Source organism: Cyprinus carpio, chromosome B16 (genome assembly GCF_018340385.1).
Source record: "Cyprinus carpio isolate SPL01 chromosome B16, ASM1834038v1, whole genome shotgun sequence".
Lineage (NCBI taxonomy): Eukaryota > Metazoa > Chordata > Actinopteri > Cypriniformes > Cyprinidae > Cyprinus > Cyprinus carpio.
Genome location: NC_056612.1, coordinates 22,826,444 through 22,850,912, shown reverse-complemented (window position 1 = coordinate 22,850,912; position 24,469 = coordinate 22,826,444). Strand labels below are relative to the sequence as shown.

General features: G+C 37.1%; 2 protein-coding genes across 6 annotated transcripts; one reads left to right on the top strand and one right to left on the bottom strand.

The window, feature by feature from the left end:
* Positions 1 to 586: 586 nt before the first annotated feature.
* Positions 587 to 6,578, bottom strand: LOC109105336 (protein LYRIC-like). 2 transcript variants are annotated; one of them, XR_006156750.1, is made up of 14 exons: positions 6,063 to 6,578; positions 5,346 to 5,435; positions 5,163 to 5,247; positions 4,765 to 4,968; positions 4,620 to 4,673; positions 4,376 to 4,546; positions 3,707 to 3,766; positions 3,455 to 3,517; positions 3,244 to 3,365; positions 2,655 to 2,765; positions 2,486 to 2,566; positions 2,316 to 2,409; positions 1,223 to 1,427; positions 587 to 1,107 (listed from the first exon to the last, which is right to left on the bottom strand). XR_006156750.1 is itself a non-coding variant. In XM_042741500.1 (13 exons), the coding sequence occupies exons 1-13, from the start codon at positions 6,399 to 6,401 to the stop codon at positions 1,357 to 1,359; spliced, it is 1,545 nt and encodes a 514-aa protein (XP_042597434.1). In that variant the 5' UTR covers positions 6,402 to 6,578; the 3' UTR covers positions 587 to 1,356. The 2 variants fall into 2 exon arrangements, 1 of the variants encoding a protein (XP_042597434.1); XM_042741500.1 differs by having other exon boundaries at positions 587 to 1,427.
* Positions 5,790 to 23,657, top strand: LOC109104886 (centrosomal protein of 85 kDa-like). 4 transcript variants are annotated; one of them, XM_019118197.2, is made up of 14 exons: positions 5,790 to 5,814; positions 8,692 to 8,746; positions 8,848 to 8,973; positions 13,478 to 14,199; positions 16,195 to 16,325; positions 16,407 to 16,524; positions 16,616 to 16,801; positions 16,911 to 17,063; positions 18,687 to 18,841; positions 18,937 to 19,054; positions 19,204 to 19,254; positions 20,970 to 21,077; positions 21,174 to 21,405; positions 22,042 to 23,657. In XM_019118197.2, the coding sequence occupies exons 2-14, from the start codon at positions 8,707 to 8,709 to the stop codon at positions 22,206 to 22,208; spliced, it is 2,307 nt and encodes a 768-aa protein (XP_018973742.1). In that variant the 5' UTR covers positions 5,790 to 5,814; positions 8,692 to 8,706; the 3' UTR covers positions 22,209 to 23,657. The 4 variants fall into 4 exon arrangements, with proteins under 4 accessions (XP_018973742.1, XP_018973743.1, XP_018973744.1 ...); XM_019118198.2 differs by lacking the exon at positions 5,790 to 5,814 and adding an exon at positions 7,781 to 8,023 and having other exon boundaries at positions 22,045 to 23,657; XM_019118199.2 differs by lacking the exon at positions 5,790 to 5,814 and adding an exon at positions 7,782 to 8,023 and having other exon boundaries at positions 8,851 to 8,973.
* The last annotated feature ends 812 nt before the right edge of the window (positions 23,658 to 24,469 follow it).

The following is a 24,469-nucleotide window of genomic DNA, read 5'->3' as shown; positions in this document are numbered from 1 at the left end:
ATTTAGCATTACGTCTATTAAGAATAAAAATTTACATGACAATAAAAAAAATTAGACAAAAGCAAGTTTGAACAAGTGAGTTTTCAGCTGCTTTTTAAAAATGTCCAGAGATCTCAGTTTCAGAGGAAGAGCATTCCACAACTTGGGAGCAACTACTTCAAAGGACTAGGGACAGTCCAAAACATTTCTAAACAACATGGGGAAGACTTTGCTAAATTTCTCCAAATCTCTTCTGATGAAGAAACAAACTCATGTACGTCTTTGATGGCCTGAGGGTGAGTAAACTATTCCTTTAATGCTAATATTAACAAATGACACCTTATCTTAAGTGTTACCTACATTTTAAAATACACAGACAGTCTTTGGCCCCCATTGACTTTCACTTCATGGACATGACTCCCACAAATATATATACTCAAAATATTTTCTTTTGTGTTCCACAGAAGAAAGTCATACACCTCTGGAACAGCATGAGGGTGAGTAAATGACAGAATTTTCATTTTTGGTTGGATTTGTCTCTTTAAAAAAGTGGTATAATTAAAAATCGTTTACACCAAATAAATAAAAACAGACAATGACACAGGTGTGCAAAGCAACTCTTTAATCTTTATTACTCATTAAACATGACTTATATTAACCAATAAATACGAAAGAGGAAACGGCATGCAGCTGACAGATCGTTGCTGCTATCTTGCACAACACAAGTTAAGGCATTGAAATTTTCCTGACACTGCTGTACTTGGTGTAACACTGATCACGAATAACCCGGCCGACGTCACTACTACTTCACCAGAGCGAACGGTTAATAAGCTGTTTGTCTGATAATAGCGTCATCTACTCGTGCTCACCAGCAGCAAGTCTCTCAGAGTTCGATACGGTTTTCCCATATGGCTTGATTTGTTGCTTTTTCCTCCTACAAACGGGCTAAGTTAGTGCACTCTAATCTGCCTCAGTGTATCATAAATTAAGGATGAGACAACGCTCTCATGTAACAGCTCACTGATCTATAGGTTCCCAGAGGATCCTGTGCGTGTATCTCAAGTGTTCTTGATGCGTCCCCAGTGCTTTGCGATGATTGCCAGGATCTTCTTACAAAAAATTATTTTGCTGCAAATACAAATCATATCAAATTGACTGTAATTAGCAATTAACATACATAAAAAACCGAATGAAGTGTCCCTTCATGTGACGTGTAACGTTACAGTACTTTGTCTAGATATACCTAATGGGATGTAGACACTAGGATGGGATTCACAACACGGTGGATTCAAGGGTATCAAAAAAGAAGTCACTCAGGAAGTATGAAATTCTGTACAACCCCAAGATTGCATATGTTGTCTCATCACTTTTGTATCTTCATGTCTCTCTTCTAGCTTTCTTCTTTTTGACTGGTTGTTTCGGGGACTCCCTGCTGTCATCTGTTTTTTCTGGTGGAGAAAAAAAATCAAATTAAAAAAATCAAATAAAGACCTGAAATCAGTGTCTACGAGTTTTATGAAGATAACTATAATACTTTTAAAGGACCTACTGATCACATTGTAAAACTGTGACATTCTTTATAATGATTTTTGTCTTGTTTTCCAGTACAAATGTCTTAAGATTCATAAATCAAGATACATTTACTTGAGATGCAAAATGGCACGGGAAGTCTTGTTTTCTGAGAAATTTACTAAAATGAAGTGAGTTTGATTAAAACAAGACTTTATGTATCTTGATTTAGGGATGTTTGTAGATATCTGTACTGTAAAACAAGCCAAAACTCAGATGATGATATTCAATGCATGCATCATTTAATGCCGTGGTGCCTTTATGTATTTAAGAACAATGCATGCAACATTTAATGCCATGGTGCCTTTATGTATTTTAGAACAATGCATGCAACATTTAATGCCATGGTGCCTTTATGTATTTTAGAACAATGCATGCATCATTTAATGCCATGGTGCCTTTATGTATTTTAGAACAATGCATGCAACATTTAATGCCATGGTGCCTTTATGTATTTTAGAACAATGCATGCAACATTTAATGCCATGGTGCCTTTATGTATTTTAGAACAATGCATGCAACATTTAATGCCATGGTGCCTTTATGTATTTTAGAACAATGCATGCAACATTTAATGCCATGGTGCCTTTATGTATTTTAGAACAATGCATGCAACATTTAATGCCATGGTGCCTTTATGTATTTAAGATTTTCTAATCCGATTAAAGACCTTTTAAATGACTTAATTTGTGTAAAGGCAATATAAGACTTTTTATAACCTGCAGAAACACGGTGAAATGAATGCTCTATATGATGGTTGAACGTACTTTGTGTTGGTACAGGAGTGGATTTGTCAGTCGGCTCAGGTCCAGTCATTCTCCGTTGCGTTTGCACTGGAGCTGATGGTACTAGACCGTGTGGCTGTTGAGAAGTCGACACAAATTTAGGACCTTGTTTTATTGCTAATAGCCAAAGAATGTTGAAAAACACATCTCACCCCTGCTGTGGCAGCTGAGACGTTTCCTGCTGCGTTCTGTGCCGGTGTTGCAACAACGCTCATGTCCCTCTCAGCTTTCACCTGTGGCTCAATATGATGCATGTATTCTGCGTTAGGTTTGAAGTAACAGATCAGTTAATTTGGAAATGACTTCTGGTAACATCCTCACCTGAGCAGAAGGTCCAGCATCCTCCATCTTCTTCTTCTTCTTTTTCTTCTTCTTAGCTTTACCGCTGCCAGGGGCGACTGCTTCGTCTTTATCTTTCTCGTTATCGGACTCCTGTAGAATGGAAAGAAATGAAATAGCAGCAGTTTTCATTTTTGGCTCGACTACTTGGTCAAAGGGACAAAAAGAACAGTTCAGCTCAAAATGAAAATTCTGTCATCATTTATTCACCCTCAAGGTGTTTCAAACCTATATTAATTCATTTCAGCTGCTGAACACAAAAAGAAGTTTGTTTGAAGTATTCTGGTAACCAAACAATTGACTTTAGCCATTGACTTCCATAGTATGGAGAAAAAAAGAAAAGAAAAAAAAAAACACTATTGAAGTCAATGGCTAACTTTTTGTTCGACAGAAAAAAGCCATGAAGACTTGCATGTTAAAGATCACAATTTCCATTTTTGGGTGGACTATCCCTTTAATATTTCAATGTTTCTCACATTCACAGTCCTCTGATGTCAGTTAATGGTCACATGACATGCAGGTAAACAAAATATTTAATTTTCACAAGCCCACAGCTGCAGGACGGACTGACCTGTGCCACTTCTGGGACCGGCGGCTCCAGCGGGGCTGCGCTCACAGGCTGTTGCACAACATAGTTCCCCCACTCCTCTGACGGAGCGTTCCAGTCACATGATAGATCCACAGATGTGCTGTCTTAGGAACACAACAGCAACTCTTAGTAAGTCTGTGACACTAAATTTTGTGAGTCAGAACAGGTTTTGGGAAAGTATAGATTTTCTTACTTATTCCAGACCACTCGTCATCCAGTGGAACGGGAGGCTGAGCACTCCAACTCAGGTCAGGCACTGCAAACACAGAGGACTACATGCTTTATCTTCATGGATCTAGTTTTTACACTGAGATGCGATAGATCATGGTGTAAGTGGTGATACTGAACATTATTAAGTGGTACAGAGAATAGAAACAGTTCCTGGCTGAATATGAGCAAATCTAGTTTAGTGATGCATTAATTTCATGAATTCTGCATAAATTACCAGAAGTCAAGCCGCTGAATGAAGCTGGAATATGAGATCCATCCACAATAGTCCATGAGCCTGTATTAAGAAAAACAAATGAAAAATATTATAAACACATATGCTTATGCTCACCAAAGCTGAATTTATTTGATTAAAAAACACACACACACACACAAAAAAAACAACATTAATATTGTGATATATTATTACAAATTTAAATAAACGCCTTGTATTTTAATATATTTTAAAATGTTATTTATTCATGTGATGACAGAGCTGAAATTTCAGCATCATTACTCCAGTCTTCAGTGTCACATGATCCTTCAGAAATCATTCTAATATACTGATTTCGTGCTCAGGGAGCATTTCTTATTATCAGTGCAATATTTTGAGTGAAAGTTTTTGTCAAGATTTTTTTTGATGAATACAAAAAGTTCAAAAACACAACATTTATTTGAAATAGAAATCTTTTGTACCATTATAAACATCTAAACTGTAACTTTTGCTTAATTTAATGCCTATTTTATGAATAAAAGTATGAATTTCTTAAAAAAATAAATAAAAAGCGCATCTCCTGCATGAGCAGCAAGGCATATATGGAGCATGTACCACAACCTGACCATCATTTTAATAAGAAAGATATATATTAAAAGACGAACTTGTGATTATTGAAACTTTTTTCAGCACCTTCCATATCTTGGGGCCAGACAGAGGGTTCACTAGTCTGACGCTCGGTGGGAACGGTCATACTGGTCCAGCTCTCGGTCTGAACACTGGCCATCTGAGGAGGAAGCTGCAGGCCCAGATCGCTCCAGCCAGAACCTTTAACAGCCAGCACTTCCTGCCAGCACGGCGTCACTACAAGACCACAGGAGGCATGATCATTATCAGAGCAAAAAAAATCTGTTAACATTGAAAATGAACTGATTACCTTGAGGAACAACAGCGTCTTCTACAAAACTTGCTTCAATTTCAGGTGGGTCAACTAAAAAGGAGGAAAAAAATAATGGTTTTGATTCCCCTATTATACATCCACCTGTTACGTACCATGAAAATGATAACAGCTGTAAACATACCCTCCACTTCTCTTTGGACTGGAGGTGTAGAAACGGTGCTGATGGTGGTTTCTGGTTCTTCTGGGGCGGTCTGGACCTCCTCCAGGGTACTAATGGCACTCGAAGCCGCTGCAGCTACTGGGCTGCCTGACCCATCACCTGGAGCCTTGTCCTTCCGCCGCTGCTGTCGTTTCTCACGGTTACTGACCTTGGTCTCCCAGGTGCCTGACGGATACAATTACCATGACAACAATGTTCTGACCACTGTATGCAAATTAACTAAGTGCTGAGTCACAGCTATTTATTAAGCAAATACCGTCTTTTGCGATAACACACATGTAAATATCTATCTATCTATCTGAAGCAAAATAAATTCTTATATAAAACAAATCATGGGATTCATATTAATCAAAACATACCTTCATCAGGTTCTTTGCCATTAACAGATGTAGAGGATTTTTTCTCTTTTGCAGGAGGCTTTGGCTTTTTCTTGTTCTTCTTTGCCTAAAACCACCAGGAACATCAGGATGAGTAAATGACAGAATTTAATTTTTGGGTGAACTATCCTTTTAGAACTACAGTAAATGTTAAAATAAATGAACCTTGTCAGTCTTCACTTCTGGAAGCTCTTGACCGTCCACCACTTTGGCCTCTTCATAGGTTTCCGCAGCAAGTCCGTTCCTCTGGGCTTTCTGTCAATAATTTTTTTTTTTTTTTTTTGAAAAACGCTTACTTTTAAAATAAAAACCAATAGGAAGTAATGGATGTACAATTTTTTTTTTTTTTTTTTTTTTAATAGAACTGGGATGCCTGAATGTCAAATTTTTAATGAATTTTTAAATGAATCTTTTAAATGTGAACGACTCGTTTTGTTCGTTGGTTCGAAGCGCGTGACAGCTTTCTGCTTTAAAAAATTGACAATATCGCTAACCAATAGCATTCGAGTGTGGGTTGCGAAACGCAATCTCATTGGTTGGACCTAATGAATAAACACGCCCTTCACTGGACCGGTCGGTGTTGTGAAGGAGGCGAACTGAACAAACGACGCGTATCCTTCGCGAGAATCCCAAGGTGTGAAAACAATATATGATGTTAAACACTCTTTCTGGAGCTTTTTAATAGACTTGAAGACGTGATTTTTTACTGAATCATTTGAGAAATTATTCAACGACTAGCTCATAAAACACAAAAGCTCTCGCTTGTCTCCACCTAGAGGCGTAACGATGCAGCACGCAGTAAACGAATCTAACGGTGAATCGTTTTGGGTGCAAAAGAATCGAGTCACTAAGATGAATCAAAATGACGTTTCTAAAGCAAACCTTCTCAGCGTTCCTCTTTCGGTTTCTTCTCCGCGGCTCATCTGCCTTCTTCACCGTTTGTGCTGGATCGGTGTTGTCGGCGATGTTTTCTCCTGTCTCGGTCCCTGAAAGTATTTTTGATAACCCGCGACAGACCGAGACCCATACAATCAGAATGAGAACTAGACCGGCCCAGGCCGTTGAAAGGAGCAGCCATGGGGCGCAGAGATCAGGATTCAAGCCCAGGTCTATCCCCAGCTCAGACTTCAGATAGACGAGGCCGGTCGACAAGGTTTCTCTGACATATCCCGTTATCTGCTCCACATGCAGTGAAGCGATCTCTTGCCAACCCGGTGCCATTGCAATCTATTGAGCGGGCACCGGCGTGCAATCATTCACAAAAACAACGGTTTGTGATAATTACACGGGAATATACATAGCTGTGCCTGTTTGCTCCAGCGTGCCACCGATTACGGCCGCTATTGCTGCTTCTATTCTAACATTGGCTGAAGATGCATGAACTGACTCGCAGACAAGCTCCCCTTATTGGGCTGGAGTGCAACTGAGTTACTTGCAGTCTCTTAAAATAGACTAGATGAGAGATTCTCAACCATGGGCAAGCTATGTGTACCCCATACCCCCATTTTATAGACCAGTGGCCTCAAATATGACAAGGCAAAACATAAAAATGATGCTGTGGAAAATAAATAAAATATAAATGTGTATATAATCTGATTTTGTATTAACTCAACACTATATATTTTTTCTACTCGCCAGTACAGTAGAAAAAAATATATATATAAAAATACAAATATTATCCATGAAACAACATCAATACACACCATAGAAGACAAACCTGGGTAACTACAATACCTCAGCCCTCACCCCTGATCAAAAGCTAATAAAAAAATGTTTTAACTGCTTCTTTAATTCAATCAGAGATTAACATAAGACATGAGCATATAACTACATTTCTGAAAACATAATTTCTGTCAAACCTATAGCAAGCAAAATAAACTAGTAATGTTGAGATCTGTAGATGTTATTTATTTTATTAATACATAAGTATTTTATTTAGTTCCCATTTTTCATTTTTTTTTCTTGCCAAGTATAATATATACAAAAAACTTTTTATCACCATAAGTGATTGTGCATTTATCTCTGAAAGCAGAAAAAAAACAAATAGTAATAATGTCAAGTTCTGTAATTTATTTCTATATTTATTTAGAAACACCCCCCCCCCCCCCCCCCCCCCCCCAAAAAAAAAAAAAAAAACTTTTCCACAGACTCACTATAGCACTCCTTTGCTGGCTCTACAAAAAATTATTAATGTCATGATTTCTGTCCAGTCTACAGAAAGCAGAATGAAATAACAATCATTCTCTATTTTACTTTATTTATTTATTTATTTATTAAGACAGTTGGCAACAATATAATGAACTAAACACTTTAAAGAATAAACAACATAAAATGCAAATACAAAGCATAATCATATCTGGGCATATAAACGTTGATTAGAAGGGGCTCCTTCAAGCTGAGTTGCTAACTATGAATACTATAGCACAGTATATTGCACATGGGTAAATTTTGAGTTATTTTGATTTTTGAATATGGCCTGGAATATAACATTTTTAATATGACATTTTATCACTAATAATTTATCATATAAACGAAGGTGGATTGGTCTGCGCCTGCAGCTCACTAATCAAGCGGCAGGGGGCGCTTGCTGTCTCATCCCGGCAAGCGAGCAGAACGCAGAAGAAGAACTAGAATAACGGTTGAAAAAACAAAAGCGTCCCGAGTTTCAGCGGCACAGCGGCGGGTATTTGAAGCTCGAGGCCGCTTACAGTTTAACTGTTGTGTGTTATTGATGTTAGCATCCAGTCAGCGTCTCTCGGGTAATGAAGCACATATTTGTTCCTCTGAGTTGTGTTCGCGTCATTATTATCTTTAGTAAAGACCCTTTCAGCCCGTGAGTTAAGGTACGTGGAGTTGTTTACTTTTTAACTGACCTTTTAAACTCTTTTTGTTAGCTAACTTGGCTACTTGAACGAAGTAAGTTAACTTAAATGTGTTTGTTTAAAGTAGCAACATTTGTGGAGCTTGTTTTCTAAGCTATTATGAACATTTAAAAGTTATTATGAATATTAAATGCCTTGATTACATTGTTCTCGGTAAACGAGCTTTAAATGTCCAGAATATTAGCAAATCTAGCTACAATATAGAACGCCTTAAATAGTGATAACTTTGACAACTAAATTATTTATTATTTCAAAGCTATTTAATATTTTCTGCTGTTTTGCAATTAAGATATTTTATTTTCCAACAGTTAATCGGTCTACATTTTCATTTAACTTAGTTAAACTGTAGTGGAAAATAATATTTAGTAATTAAACATCTTGTATAATATTATGTTACACACAAAAAACGTCACATTTTATTATGTAATACTGATGGTATTTACCAGTTTTAATTATTATTTTGTAATTTATATTTATTATTGGCTGTTATTTTGTTGTTTGCAGCTGTTTTGGCAGCTCTGTTTGTTGCTCTTAGTTCTGTAGCACAGCAAAAATATTTACTTCCTCTTTTTTTGCTTCCAGACAATTTTTTTTATTTAGTTTTTTTCACTAATGAATGCTGTCCACAGGTGACTGGCCCAGGAATGACCACTTCACAGAAGTACCAGAACCCCAAACTTAGAGGTACAAATCCAGTGCCGTCCATTACATATGCATATTGAAGCATATGTTATGTACCTCATAATCATAACAGAGTGTCACATCATGTGTTCATTGTGCTCCAGTAGGACACTCTGACACCGAATGGCTGACACCTGCTGTGTCTGAGAAGTTCCAGAGCCGCTTTGGATGGCGGCCCAGCACAGAGGACAGTGGGGACACGGGCCTGGGTACCTTTGACCACACTGAAGGTGAGAAATCTGAGAGTGTTCAAACATCGTCATGTCCATTTGTTTGCCTGTTGTATAATACAGCTGAGTTCAAGACCTCATTAGCTCTTTCATCTCAACAGCAGTCTTTTAAAAAATTTGTGAATCACAAAATGGGATTTTCAGGCATGGAATATATAGTCAGGGAACTTAATGGAATTGTAGTAGTGTATTCTAGTACAGTATTCCACAATGGAACAGTCATGGAAATTTCTATAATGAATACATATTTTTCTAGTTATGTTTGACTCTGAATCATTTCATTGGCTAGAAATGGGTCTATTTGAGTGGAAACTGATCTTCTTTGTCTAGTAATCATAAAGACTCGAAAATTATGAGAAAAAAATATGGAAATAAAGTGGTCAAAAGTTTTGGGAACCCTGGAAATTATAGTAATAACTGTAAATTGTAAGTAACAAATTAAAAATGATAAAAAATACAATTTTCTCCGGTTTTACCATGACAAACCATGCAGGCTCTCTTTAATTTTTCTACATTCGAATATCCTGTGAGACTTGATTAAAAAAACCTTGAGAAAATTGGGTCTATTTGTCATGTCTTAAAAATAATAATATGTGTACATTTACCCATGTGCAAGAATAGAAATGAATGAGACACAAAATTTAGAACATATATATTAATTATATATTTAGTCATGCAAGAACATTATATATTAATCTTCAGACATCATGGATAACATTTGTGATCTTTTTTTTTTTTTTTTTGAGCTTGTCCAAAAACAGGTTGTGGTTGTATTTTTTTTTATTTACAACAGACATTAATTGGCTGGCTGTTTTTAGATTAAGCAAGTCATATTTTTAGTCATGGAGATGTGCTCATAGTTCTGGAACTCCTATGAGATTTAGAAGAGGATATGATATTCCATACCATAGATTCTTCCAGGCGGTGTTGCACTTCCACTGATGAGCGTCACATTAGGAGGGCCTGACCTGGAGGACTGAATGGAAACTCTGATCCTGGTCTCCGGCTTTTCTTGTCTCTGCCTTGTTAAACACTTAACACACAAAGATTAGCTGTACTGATAAGCTGGTGTGTGTCGATTACCACAGATCTGTACTGAACATGCAGTGCGCTTGAAAACATCTCTGTGTGCTTTTGTATAGCTTATGTTGGCAGTTTTCCTGGTTTGATTGGTTATTTTTAGTGATAGACTGATATCACTTAAGGCTGATTATTGGTGTAACTGTGCTCAATTCAGCAGAGGTTTTTATACCGCTTAATGTGAGTTCCAAAACATGACAACAGCCTTTTCAGTGACTAAATCATTTTTTGTTTCAGTTTTTAGTAATGTTGTGAAAAGTAAATGTTTGGCAATTATATGTTACTTTTTCAAAAGTTTGGGATTGATAGGATTTCTTTTTCATGTTTTTGAAAGTAATCATTTACCCTCGCCAAGGCTGCATTTATTTGATCAAAAAAAGAGTGAAAATAGTAAGGCAACTGTGGTGCTCAAGAAGCATTTCTTTATTGTTATCAAAGTTGTACTGCTTAATATTTTTTATGGAAACCATAATATGTATGAATATACATACATGTACATATTTAGGAAATATTTACATGTATTTGTGTGTGTTTATATATTGATAAAATATACAGCACAGTACACACATACATTATTTAAACACAGATGTTTATTTTGGATGTGATTAATCACGATTAATTGATTTGACAGCCTTAATATATATTCATTAGCGCATCTGTCGGAATTAAAATGATCTTAAAATTCTTATCCAGTGATCATAAACAACTGAAAAGGTCATGAAAATTCAGTATTGTAATGTTTCATCCGACCAGCCTGTTATCTGGATATCAGTATCAGCTATTGAAAAACTCATTAGGTGACCACTGTCGTTTGAAACCCAGGTAAGTTCCCATAGTAATAGCAATAACTAACTGCTTTAGTTTTCTTACAGTCGTGGCACCTAGCAACTAAAATACCCTAATAATACAACTTTGATGTTTTTTTTAAACAGCCAAAACGGTGGCAGCACAGAACTTCTTGGCAGCCGTTTTGTTTTAGGAGTTATAAATATATGGTTGACTGTCTGTGGCTTCTGTGTTGTGATGGTGACGGCTTTGTTGTGCTCGGAGTGTTTCTTGTTATGGTAGAAAGCCTCTCAGTGCTCCAAGAATCTTTCAACGAACCAAAGAATTGTTTAAACCTGTCCTTAGCAGATGTTCAAAAGAGACACCCACAGGGCAGAGCCTCTTACTGCTGCCTGCCTCGTGACATCTCCACTTGATTTGTGTGTGTTAATTTAGTTATTGTATTGAGGGTCTTGTTTAAAGGCACTTCAGCAGTATTACAGTATTAAGGACTATTAAGCATATGTGTGAGAGGTGAGCTGTATGGTTAAAGCAGGAGTCCCACACATAGACACCTCACAGTGAAACATGAGAATGCTCTATAAATACCGCTAACCTTTCTGTGTGTACGCACTCCTGCGCTAACAGAGCTGTAGGAGAACAAACTCTCATAGCAGGTACACTCACCTTGCCCGAGTTTGACATAAATATTTTTGAAGGACGAGTTCTGGCAGAGAGTGGGTGTGTTTTAAGATCAGTAGTTTGTCTATGTCATTTACTGAAGATGCATTGGGAGGACATGTTTTTTATGCCTCACCGTTCTTCAGTGTATGAAAATGCAATCATTTGAGGGTCTCTGCTTTACTGCTTGCAAGGTGAGTACTATTTTTCGCAATGGTTTTGTGTGTGTTAGTTTTCAGAACTAAGGACGTCAGTTTAGCAGTTAATAATTAGGTAATTTAGCAACATACCTTTTGCAGTTGTATAATGTCTGTATAATTTGTGCAGGAATCATGACTTCACAACAGTGAAGCAAAATGGAAGAGCTTAAAGGGATAGTTCACCCAAAAATGAAAATTATGTCATTAATGACTCATTCAAGTGTCAATGTTTCAATGTCAATGTTTCGTTCGTTTTCTGGCTCGGTCAGCAGTTCAGTCAGTGTACTGTTTGAGTAAATGGATTACTCCGGGATATTGGTTTATTTGAACTCAGAGGGAGTGTCAGCCATGTTAAAAAAGTTAACAGCTTAAGTCATTTGTGGATTAATGCTTATTGTAGAAGCGAACCATTTCAAACGATTGAGTTCGATTTGGTGAACTGGTTCAAGAAGATCCGGTTACATCGAGTAATTCGTTCGCGAACCGGATATCACTAAACTGCAGTGTTGTGAACGCGCTTACAAGAGACCCGGGACAGAAGTCAATGCTGAATAAAGTCGTAGTTTTTGATATTTTTGGACCAAAATGTATTTTCGATGCTTCAAAAAATTCTAACGGACCCTCTGATGTCACATGGACTACTTTGAAGATGTTTTTATTACCTTTCTGGACGTGGACAGTATACCGTACATACATTCTCAATGGAGGGACAGAAAGCTCTCGGACTAAATCTAAAATATCTTAAACTGTGTTCCGAAGATGAACGGAGGTCTCACGGGTTTGGAACGACATGAGGGTGAGTCATTAATGACATAATTTTCATTTTTGGGTGAACTATCCCTTTAATCACACACACACACACACACACACACACACACACATTCACACACATTCACACACATTCAGATAGATAGATAGATAGATATAAATATGTAGATGTAACTATGTGTGTGTGTAAATATATATATATATATATATATATATATATATATATATATATATATATATATATATATATATATATATATATATATATATATATATATATATATATATATATAAATAAATAAATAAATGTAATATATGTGTGTATATGTGTGTGTGTGTGTGTATGTATATATGTATATGTGTTTAATTTATTTTCCTAGGGCGTTTAATTGAATGTTTTTAAATGGATAGTTTTTTCTTCATTAGTTGATTTTACTTGCTTTAATACATTTATTTCCAGCACATTTCTTTTCATTTTAATTTCAATTTACTTTACTTTTTATTTATTCTTATTTGATTTTACTATATTTTAATTATTTTTACTTTGTTTTAATTAATTTTCCCAGGGCATGTAATTTTTTTTTTTTTAACTTGTGTGTTGTGGTTTGTTTGTTTGTTTTTTTCCTATTTTTAACTTTTAATTTCTTTTTCTTTATGTAAATTGATTTTTTTTACTTCATTATTTGATTTTACTTGCTTTTACTTAATTTTCCCAGGGCATATATTGATATACAGCTCAAATATTACTAAATTTAAGACAAATTCCTGGTTGTCTCCAATTTAATGTCCGTGACGGGTACAAAAAAATATAATAAAAATAGCATACATTTATTTAAGTAAATGTAAACATTGAAAAAATGTCATTACTGTCCCACTGTTTCAAATATATTTGGTTGAAAAAAAAAAAAGGAGACTTTTCCTTAGGGACAAGCACTTTTTGCAGGCTATTGCTCATTTAATACATAACTTGTATTTGGTTTGATTTATTTCTCACTCCTGTTTTGTTTTAGAAATCTGCAGCACTAGCAGCAGTCCATCTTTCCAGCCCATCCGCAGTCAGATCCCCATCCCCACCGCCCATGTCATGCCCTCCACGGCCGGAACTCTTGGCCCCAAGCTCAAGCCGCGTGCTTCTGAAGAGGCCCGGGTGTCCTCCAGCTCTTCCAGCTCCAAGTCATCTCTCCCCAAATCTGCATCCTCCCCCAACCTGGACGCTCAGCACGATGGAAATTTAGACACAACTGCAGTCAGGCCTGACTGCCTGAGCCGATACCGCAGCCTAGTTAATGGCCTCGATCACTCGCTCTTCCCCTCCGGAGATCAGACACGGCTGGATGAAGCCCAAAAGTTTGAGGTACCTGCCATGGAGCCAACGCTTAATCAGTCGGCTCTGCTCGGGGGACTTTGCCATGATGTACGGCAACAGCTGCAAATGACCGGGCATAGGGACAATACAGGCTTGCTGGAACAGACCTATAAAGTCCTACCAGAGGCTAGGACAGGCCTCACCGGTCCAGTAGACCCATATGGCCAAAGGAACATTCATCCAGGGTCTGGTGCCTCTGCCAGGATGTTTTCCATACCTCAGGGCCTGCAGACTCAGGCTCTCCTGAGGGACCAGGCCAGCACTGGAGCTTATGATCCGCTACTGCAGGAACGCTGTGGTGAACTGGCCAGCTGGCAGCAGAGGCAGAAACTCGAGAGTCTGCGGCTACAGGTGGAACAAATGCAGGTTAGAGTTCAGCTTGTGTCCTGCTGCATACGAGAAAGGAGAAGGGAACAGTTATGTAATCATGAATCATACTTCTAAAGTCAGTATGAAATTTGAATTAACTTTATTTCAACACATGTTGCTGATTTTATTGTTCATGATTCACCATTGCATGCTGTTCCAAAAATAGACTTTCATCAAAATGTAGTCAGAATTGTTGATGTATCATTTATCTACTATTTATTAATGCTTTGAACCAGCTTATTTTTAGATTTTTATTTCAGTTTAAGTTGTAGTAATTTTGTGCTTTTGTCATTTTCATTAGTTTTTTTTCTCTATTTAGCTCAGATTCTTTTTTTATATCCATTTTAGTAATTTTAGTATTTTTAGTTAGTTGCAGAGGGTTTCTAATTTTTCATCTAATATTATTTTATTTCAACTTTATTTCAAATAAATGATAATTATTTTAAGTGTTTTTTTTTTTTTTATCAAACAATGAATGTGGTATGTAAAATATCTTTCTCTAAAACAACTTAGGCAGTTCAGCCAGGGAAAATGTTAATCAGTAGCAATTTAGGCTAATTTCACAACAGTAATATAACAATAAGAGGTAAAACACTGCTTTACCTCTGCTATATTTATTTTAAAATACTGATATTATCTGCACAATTTTGAAAGAAAGTGAAATATTTAATTGGAAGAAATGATGAGGACATTGGAGATCTCAATTAAGTTTATTGTCATATAGCAGGGACAAAGTACATGTAACACTTTGGGTTCTGCGGAGTCGTAATGAACCCTTTACATCCCAAACAAACCTTTTATCCTGTTACAATTTACCACCCTATATATATATATATATATATATATTATCCTGTTACTATATATATATATATATATATATATTTATGTTTATATTTATATATATTTTTTTTGTATATATATATATATATATATATAACCCCCCCAGTCACCCATTTGACTACCCACTTGGGGCAGTCGTGGCCTAATGTTTAGAGAGTCAGACTTGTAACCCAAAGGTTGCAGGCTCAAGTCTCAGGTGCTGCAAGGATTGTAGGTGGGGGAACTGAATAAGCAGCGCTCTCTCCACCCTCAATACCATGACTGAGGTGAGACCCTTGAGCAAGGAACCGAACCCCCAACTGCTCCCAGGGCTGCACAGCATTGGCTGCCCAATGCTCCGGGTGTTTGTTCACTACTCACTGCTGTGCGTGTGCACTCGGATGGGTTAAATGGGACACCATACATTCCAAATTTTGGACACCATACTTGGCCACACGTCATGTCCTTTCCTTTTTTCTTTCCTGTCTGACATGGCTCTCAGTTTCCCACACACATTCCTACAGTTGATGACCATTTGCTCAGGATGTGATCACCCCAAATGGTGCAGGAACAACATAACTGTTAACTTTCTTCTTCGCTACAATAATTAAGCCATTTTAAGCAGAGAGCATAATCTATCTACTTGGATATTTGGATCTATTTTGGAGTGGAATCTGGTTCAGGCCAGTCTGTAGTTTCTTACATGTTTTCCACTGTAAATACACTGCTGTTAATTTGTCTGAGAGACAAATCAATGGACTATCACAATAATAATAATAAACTACACATTTTGTAAATCTAAAATAATAACTGCTATAACCAAACACTGAAACAGAACATTATGACTGCAAATGGCCATTTGTCATGCTGCAAATTGCAATTATGCAATTATACTGTCAGCTTAATGCCAGAGACATTTTCTTCACTGCATGAGTTTGTAACGGTCCAACGAGCTGTTCCACTTCTTTTGAATGACAGGAAGACCAGACCCTCAGATTTGATCTTGTTTAGTATTCATTGTCAATTGAACACATTATACTATAGTAAAATGGGTTGCAAATACCATTTCATGTTGAATTTTTGAAGTTAAAAGAGGTATCAGTCTTGGTCCGATTGTGTTTTTATGCATGTTTTAAATGAGAGTTCAAGCCTTCCCACCTATTATTATTGCAGTTAATGACAGGAGGAAGTGGACAGTATGCATCTCTCTATCCAGCAACCTCTCACACAGAGAACAGCAAGTGGGATGCTGTCATTAAAGCCAATGAGAACTTGCTAAAAGAGAAAGAACTTACCATTGAAAGGTAATGCCAAGTTTTCAGAAGCATCTCTCATCTTACAAAGATTTTTAACATTAACACAGTGTAGTAACTGGCACATTGCAGGCAGAAGCAGCAGATGTCCCAGCTGGAGCAGCGTCTCAGAGAGAGTGAGCTGCAGGTGCACAGTGCCCTCATGGGGCGTGGAGCCCCTTACACAGATGTGTGTCTGTTAAGACTGCAGGTTAGCACACATGCATGCACAGCCTTTTCCTTGCGCCGTATCAAAACATCTCTATGAGTTGTCCCTCTTCTTCCCTCTGTGTGTGTGATAGGAAGCCCAGCGGGAAAATGCTTTTTTGCGAGCCCAGTTCGCCGAACGCAATGACTGCTTTACCAAGGAGAAGCTAGAAGCAGACCGGAGATTGGGTGCTGTGGAAGCAGAGACCCAACATCTGAATGAGGTCTTGAAAGAGAGCAGTGAAAAACATGCAGAAGAGCTAAAGAAACAAGAAGAAAGGGTGAGCATATGCAAGCTTCATCATGTGACCTCCTCAACCACATATGAGCAGAATCTCACGGAACTGATGTTTGAATTTTCATCTTGTGTTGTTGCTGTTTACTACAAAGATCCGAAGTCGAGACAAGCATATCAACGGCTTGAAAAAGAAGTGTCAAAAGGAGTCAGAGCAGAACAGAGAAAAACAGCAGCGGATTGAGACGCTTGAGCGATATCTGGCTGACCTTCCCACTATGGAAGACTACCAGGCCCAGCACAAAAAGGTACTGCACTCTCTGATGGCCAGCCAACAAAACAAAAGCCTTTTTCCCTGTGGTTTCACAGCAGTTGCTCATAATGCTCAGCTTGAGATGTATCTCTTATGGTGTATTGCCAGACACTATTATAGCATCCCCTGCACCCATATATCACACATCTGCTCCTATTGTATTCCTTATCTTAAAGTAACACTCTTCTTACCCTGCTGGTTTACAAAAATCCCAAGCTCTCTATGCCTCTTCTCCAAGACATTGTTTCTTGGAGAATGTCTTTTTTTTCTTTCTTAAATGCACCTTAGAATTTCTTTGTATGTAAAATATTTGTCTTGTTTATCTCTTTTAAATATTTATTTTATTTGCTTTCTGATTTTTAGCTGATTATACCCTGTTATTGCTATTTAAAATAGTCTTAGTAAAAACAAAAAAAATAAAGTTACTTTAGATTATTTTAGTGAGAGTAGCATTCACTTTCAGAAACCATTACTGTTTGTGGAGTTAAAAAAATTGGGGTCAGTAAGATTTAAAAAAAAAAAAAAAATTTATCAGTTAATACTTTTATGTAGATAACTCAGTTGATGAGAAGTGGTGTTTTAAGTTTTTGTTAAGTCAGAAATGAAAATTCTGTCATTAATTACTCACCCTCATGTCGTTCCAAATCCGTAAGACCTTTGTTCATCTTCGGAACACAAATTAATTCAAGTTTATTTGTATAGCACTTTTTACGATACAAATCATTGCAAAGCAACTTTACAGAAAATTAAGTTTCTACAATATTTAGTAGTAGTTTATCAGTGGTGACTCAGTTTATGTGCATATGGCAGAAATGTGCGGAAAAATCAATAAAAGACATAAACAAACAGACGATTAACACTATTAACAGCAATTATGCAATCAAACTTATAGCAAAATGTGGTAGTTCTGTATGTTGTCTCTGGGTTAGCATCATCTGAGGTCCTCTGAGGGGCTGGCATCATCTCTTCTCAGGTGTTCTGGATCCAGACTGGAGCTTGTGTAAATCCTAGTTACCACTGGATGTAAATCCCGTGGCAAAACAGAGAAACAAATAGAGACATAATTAGCGTTGCTGCTGTTCCAGCCAAGTAAAATTAATTAGTTTAAATTAAGATATTTCTGATGAAATCTGAGCGCTCTCTAATCCTTCATAGACACTAGACAGCATGGATTCTTACATGATCAAGGCACAGAAATGAAGCAAGGACATCAATAAAACAGTCCATGTGACATCAGGGGTTCAACCGTAATTTTACGAAGCTACGAGAATATTTTTGTGTGCAAGAAAACGTATATAATTTATTCAACAATTGTTCTCTTTGAGTTACCGTCTTCCGCCATTTTGGAGAGTACCCCAGAACATAATCAGTGTTGTTTACGTTCAGCAAAAGTGAGCGCGCACATGCTGAACGTGAAAATCACAGATTACATTGATTACATTCTAGGGGTGTTCACTGAAGTTCTAACCCTTTAAGGCTTTTATAATGTTTCAAAAGCTGTCCTTTTGAACTATCTATTAATCAAAGAATCCTAAAAATGTATCCTGGTTTCCACAAAAAAAAATGAAGCAACAGAACTGTTTTCAACATTGACAATTTTACGGATGCTGTATTGCAGCTGGAGGAGGCAGAGGAGAGGACAGCTGAGTTGCAGGCCACCATCAGAGATCTGGAAGCCAAACTGGAAGAGGCCCGCAGCGCTGTGCACAACAAAGAGACCCAACTAGAAGAACAGAGACGCAAGGAGAGAGAACTGCTTTCAACAGTCACCAGGTAGAGTCCTACTTGCACAAAAATGTGCATTCATTAGGTTTTGAAGCATTGCCATGTGTGGGGTCTAATAGTGTTTGATTTGCTTGTGTGTTTAGTCTCCAGAACAGAGTGCAGGAGAGCCTTGAGGATGGAGTGAGATTGCCTTCTCTTGACATAGAGAAGCTTCGAGAAGAAAACGCTACCTTGAAAGAGGAGCACCAGCGACTAAAAAAGGTTTTTATTCACATAACTTTGCAGTAACACTTAATTTAGCTAAGGGATGCTAATAGTGTTGAAGCATGGCTCTGCCTATTGATTAATATGAATATATGTTCTGTGCAAATATTTTAATACACTATCTGAATGAATCTTTCTTTCTTTAGGTCATTGAAAAGCAACTCAGGATAATGGAGCAGCTTGGTTCTCAGATCAGGGTAAAGACTACTTTCAGTTTAATTCAGTTTTATTTGTTTAGCGAGTGCATTTTTAACCTATATTTACTATATTCCTTTTTGTTTTTTTTTGCATTTGGCAGACACTTCCATTCAGAGTGTTGAACTGATAATGTGTACATTTGATCATGCATTGCCTGGGAATCAAACCTGTGACCTTGTTGTTGCTAGTGTCGTGCTCTACTGTTATGAGCTCATTAAAAACATCTTAGGCTGTTCACACACTAGAAGATTTTAAGGCCGATTTGTGCCCCTGAACGATCGGGGGGTGTGGCCTGATTCAAGGCTTGTCGCAAATGATTTTTTATCCAAAAAAATCCTCTGTTGTGTGGTGTCATTATGATTGGTTAACTGCTCCCAATCAAGACGGAGCATACCGAACTCAAATCGTAAATATCAAACACATTTGATATGTACAACTCTTGATCGTGCTGCCTCTGGTTCATAGCCAATGAGAGCGAGCAAGCGTCACCTACCGGATGTTTCGTGCTTCTATAGCTGAAACTTGGCAGCCACAAAAATGCCACGAAAGCAGAGTACTGAGAAAGAACATCACCCATATTCTTTTTTTATACTTAGTTTTTCACTGTGAAACAGACACATCAATTGTTCTCCATTTGTTTCTCTAGTCACGCTTGATCTTGTGGGTCTCCTTGAGATCTCGTGTCACTGTGAAATCATTCCTACAGTCAACAAGGTCTAGTGTGTGGCCAGCCGTAAGAAGTAATTTGTTTACAAATTGTTCTGTCTATAGCTGGTCAGGACTACTGGACATCAGGTCTAAGATTTTTTTTTTTGCAAAGCTGCATGTATTAGATAAAATACATTTAAAAAAAACAAACAAAAAACATTTTTGTTTAACACTTTTATTATATTTAATTATATTTTAAAATGATGAAATGTGATGGCAAAGCTGAATTGTCAGCAGCCATTACTCCAGTATTCAGTGTCACATGATCCTTCAGAAATCATTCTGATATGCTGATTTGGTGCTCAAGAAACATCACTTATTATTATCAATGTTGAAAACAGTTGATTTTTTTTTTTTTGGAAACCATAATGATTTTTTTCAGGATTCTTTGTTAAATCCAATTTTCAAAAGAACAGCATTTATTTGAAATGGAAATCTTTGTCACATTATAATTGTATTTCACTGTCAATTTTAAACTATTTAATGCATCCTTGCTAAAAAAAAAAAAAAAAAAAAAAAAAAAACCTACTTTTAAACATTAGTGTAGATGAAAAAAATTATATTCAAAAGCCATTCATGGAAACGAACATCATAAAAACCATTCTATTCCAGTATTTTCTTTTCTTTCAAATGGAACCGGTTTTGAACAAGAATTGGTCTTAAAGACTGTAATTAGGTGTAATTTAAGTAAATGCATATCACTAAGAGCAAGGCATCATATTCCATGATCATGTCTTCAGGAATGTACTTTCAATAGTATCTAGGAGGTGAAGAATCTTTACAAACACCTTCCTCAAAGTAGGAGGCTACTTTAGGACACCTGATATTATTTTAGTGTAGACAAAAAGTCTGAAGTCCATATGTTCAACACTTAGTGTGTATTTTTTCCCTTAAATTCCACTTAAATTGTTAGTCAAAGTATCCTGCACCAAAAGCAGTTGCAGTTTAATTTATATGGGGAGCATGTTTAATTTACAGCCATAATATTGTGTGTGTGTTGTCTTAGACTCTGGAGGAGCAGCTCTCTCAGGAGGAGTGCAGTAGTCAGGCCCTGCGAGAGGAGGTTGTAGAGAAAGAGGAGAGTCTGCTGCAGTTGCGCACCGCTATGAAAGAGGTTAGAAAGTTAACCATAATGCATATTCAGCTCTTTGCCTTTGTGTTTTCATAGCACACATGAGAACTAAAGGTTGTGCATGTGTTTGTATTTCAGCTCTCAGGGCAGAACCAGGAGCTGATGGAATATAATCTGACACTGCAAGAGCGTCTTCAGGGTGAGGAGGCGCCGAGTGGTCGTGGTTTGCTCCCTATGGGAGCCCGGCTCACCCAGAAGCTGTATGGAGAGATGGCCGCCTGTCTGTGTGACCTCCGCTCCCTCTGCAACGTTCTCACCCAGCGGGCTCAGGGCCATGACCCAAACCTCTCCATGCTGCTCGGCATTGCCTGTAAGTGCGCCCTCTGCTGTCAACATGCTATACAGAAGACTAGCACTCTCTCAGATAATGCCTGGATATAAAAGACCCTAGCCAGAGTAGTGCTATATTTAATTTTTGACAGGAATCAAAATGAGGCTGTGGCTTAACAACATGGCAGAGAGCTTTCTTAAAAAAAAAAAAAATAAAACACCTTGGAAAAAATCTCTGGAAGACCATTTCCTCCCCTGAATAAAGAAACCTAAAAAGGTCATTGCAACTTTTTATCTCGCATTTGACTTTTCTCGCAATTGAAAGTTTACATCTTGCAATTCTGACTTTTTTTTTCTCAGAATTGTGAGATATAAACTCGCAATTCTGAGAAATGGAGTCAGAATTAAAAGGGGAAAAAAGACTGATGTTTTTCAGAATTGTGAGTTTGTCTCTCAGTTCTGACTTGATAACTCGTGGAGACTGGAGAATATCACACTCACTGTGATTGATATCACCAATTCCTAGTATAGACTGGCGCCTTGTCTATTGTTTTGAATTAGCTGTGGTGATTACGGCTCAACAGTTTTCACCATGCTCTCACGGAAACTCAGTATAGCAGCTTTGTTGTGCTATTATCAGCGGTGACTGACACAGTGTCTATCTATCTGTCTGCAGCAGCTCCCCCTCCAGTAGGAGAGCAGTGGGAGGACTGGCTGAGCCCCGAGGGGCTGCAGAAGAAACTGCAGGAGGCTCAGCAGCTCCGTCGAGACGTCGAGGAACTGAGAACCACAGTCTCTGACCGCTACGCTCAGGATATGGGAGAAAACTGCATCACTCAGTGAGCTCGGACAATAACGGCTTGTGCTCAAATGAGGGTAACTCCACATCACGAGTGCCTTTAAAGACACTACAATCTCTAGCAACACAAACCTTCTTGCTAATGAAGGATTAGCGACACTAAGGACACTGTAATCTTGAAAACCAGAGGGCTATTTTTATAAGAAAGATATTTTTCTAAGATTTCGATGACTTTGTGTGCAGTGGAAAGAGAATGATTTAATATAAACCTTTCCATGTATTTGGGAATGTCTGTGATGAAGTTGACAATCAACTGAAAATATTTAATCTTTTGGTGCAACTAAGATGCTGTGTGTTGTTTACAATGGCAAAGTGAGTGACGCTTGGTTGTGTGTAACAAGACATTAACTGTTATCCATCATCTTAAAGTAAACCACGTACGAACCACATTAAACACAGAATCTAAGGCTGAGGAAATATTTGGCCACCTCTGGCTGTTTGAAATTACTCCAGCAGATCATTTGTGTATAGAGTTGGAGACTAGACATTCCCTAATATTATATAACAACCAAAGTTCAACGTGATCAAAGACAGACCTATCAGAACAGTTTCCATAATGCTGTAAAGAGTCTTGGTGTGCATGGTATTATGCAGACCAATAAACAGGGACATTTTAAAGCAAGAGGGGGCTGTAAACATAATATTAAATTCTGGTTGTCTGTTAAATAAAAAAAAAAGTTAATAGAATGCCGTTTAAGTTTAAGATCTCTTAATTGCTGACTAACTGATTATATTATCAGTATTTTCAAATGCGTCTTGAGAATCTTATGACATTATTAGGTTCTTTGCTGCTGCAAAATTAACACACTAAAAAATTTATTATTTTTGGGTCACACATCATTTGAACTGGTGACGTTTGCTTATGTTTGTGTGTTGGGGTATTGAGGGGCAGGATTGTCTTGCCAGTAAAATAACAGGATATATGATGTGCTCTGTCGTAATCCATGATGTATTTGCTGTCTGCTTCACAATTGGTTTTATCAGCTATAAAAATAGCCACGCTATTGAATCAACACATCAGAGGAAGCCAACTGGTGAAGCAAATATTGTAGTAGTGCATGTCAAACATTAGAGCAGATACCTTGCGTTCAGGGAAGTAACCTGTATTTGCTGCACAACATGTCAATGTTAACACTAATTGTCTTTCTACTGCAATGTTTGACTGCTGAGGTATTGGGATTCTATTACATAAAGGGACCATATATTGTGGCGAGTGTTGCATTTTGGTCCAGAAACATCACTTACAAGTGTGAATGTAATTTGACAGTGCACCAGACTTTTTATATTATAAGATCTTATTCAAGTGGAAAACCAGCCAGGCAAACCTTATATGCCAAACACATTCTAATAACACTAAATGTTTATATAAATATATAATATTTGTCTTAAGCTGTTTCAGTTTTTAGAAATAAAGCTTTGTATTTCAAATGTAACCTTATGTTGAATGTTTGTTTTTAGTATGTGTAATGCTGTAACATGTTCTCTTGACTTTCGATAATATAGAAATTACCGGAATTTAGAATTTGGTAATATAGAAGTTACAATTAACATTTATTCATTTTTAATACGTATTGACATTTAATATGTAATTACAAGCAGAAGTAGTACACACCATTCAACAACAACAAAAAAGTAACATTATTTGGTTGCATGCTTGATTTAAAAAAAAAAAAAGAAGAAATTTGCACGTATTAATAATGTGAGTAGCTAAAGCAGCCAAACCTGTTTATTATAGGGATGTTTCAGTGTGTTTGACCTCACCCAAAAGACTATTTGTAAAAGTATTTCTGCAAATAATGCAAAAATATGTTTAAAAGACTTAGTTGGAACATTTACAATAATATGGAAGTCAATTATAACCCATAGATAAAATTTTTGTAAATCTATTTCTATTTCCAAAATTCATACATGTTGGTGTATGATCAGTGAGATATTTGAAGGGTGCAGTGTTGTAGCATCACCGTTAAAGTGCGTTAAAGATGCTCACTCGATATAATTCTGCTTCTAAATATAGACAGCATACATACATTTCCGGTAAAATCATGTTAAAGGAATAGTTCACCCAAAAATTTAAATTTGCTGAAAATTCTCACCCTCAGGCCATCCAAAATGTGGATGTTTATTTCTTCATTGGAACAGATTTGGAGAAATTTACATCACCAATGGATCCTCTGCAGTGAGTGGGTGCCGTCAGAATTAGAGTCCAAACTGTCTTCATTCTGAAAAAGTCATCTTGTCTGAATCA

Excerpts from the sequence above, each read along its gene's own strand:
- LOC109105336 (XM_042741500.1), bottom strand. The coding sequence starts at position 6,401 with ATGGCACCGGGTTGGCAAGAGATCGCTTCACTGCATGTGGAGCAGATA. Across the intron at positions 4,969-5,162 it reads TGGCAAAGAACCTGATGAAG|GCACCTGGGAGACCAAGGTC; the intron begins GTATGTTTTGAT and ends TGTATCCGTCAG. Across the intron at positions 3,366-3,454 it reads TGACGAGTGGTCTGGAATAA|ACAGCACATCTGTGGATCTA; the intron begins GTAAGAAAATCT and ends TGTGTTCCTAAG.
- LOC109104886 (XM_019118197.2), top strand. The coding sequence starts at position 8,707 with ATGACCACTTCACAGAAGTACCAGAACCCCAAACTTAGAG. Across the intron at positions 16,802-16,910 it reads TAAAGAAACAAGAAGAAAGG|ATCCGAAGTCGAGACAAGCA; the intron begins GTGAGCATATGC and ends TTTACTACAAAG. Across the intron at positions 19,255-20,969 it reads AGCTTGGTTCTCAGATCAGG|ACTCTGGAGGAGCAGCTCTC; the intron begins GTAAAGACTACT and ends GTGTTGTCTTAG.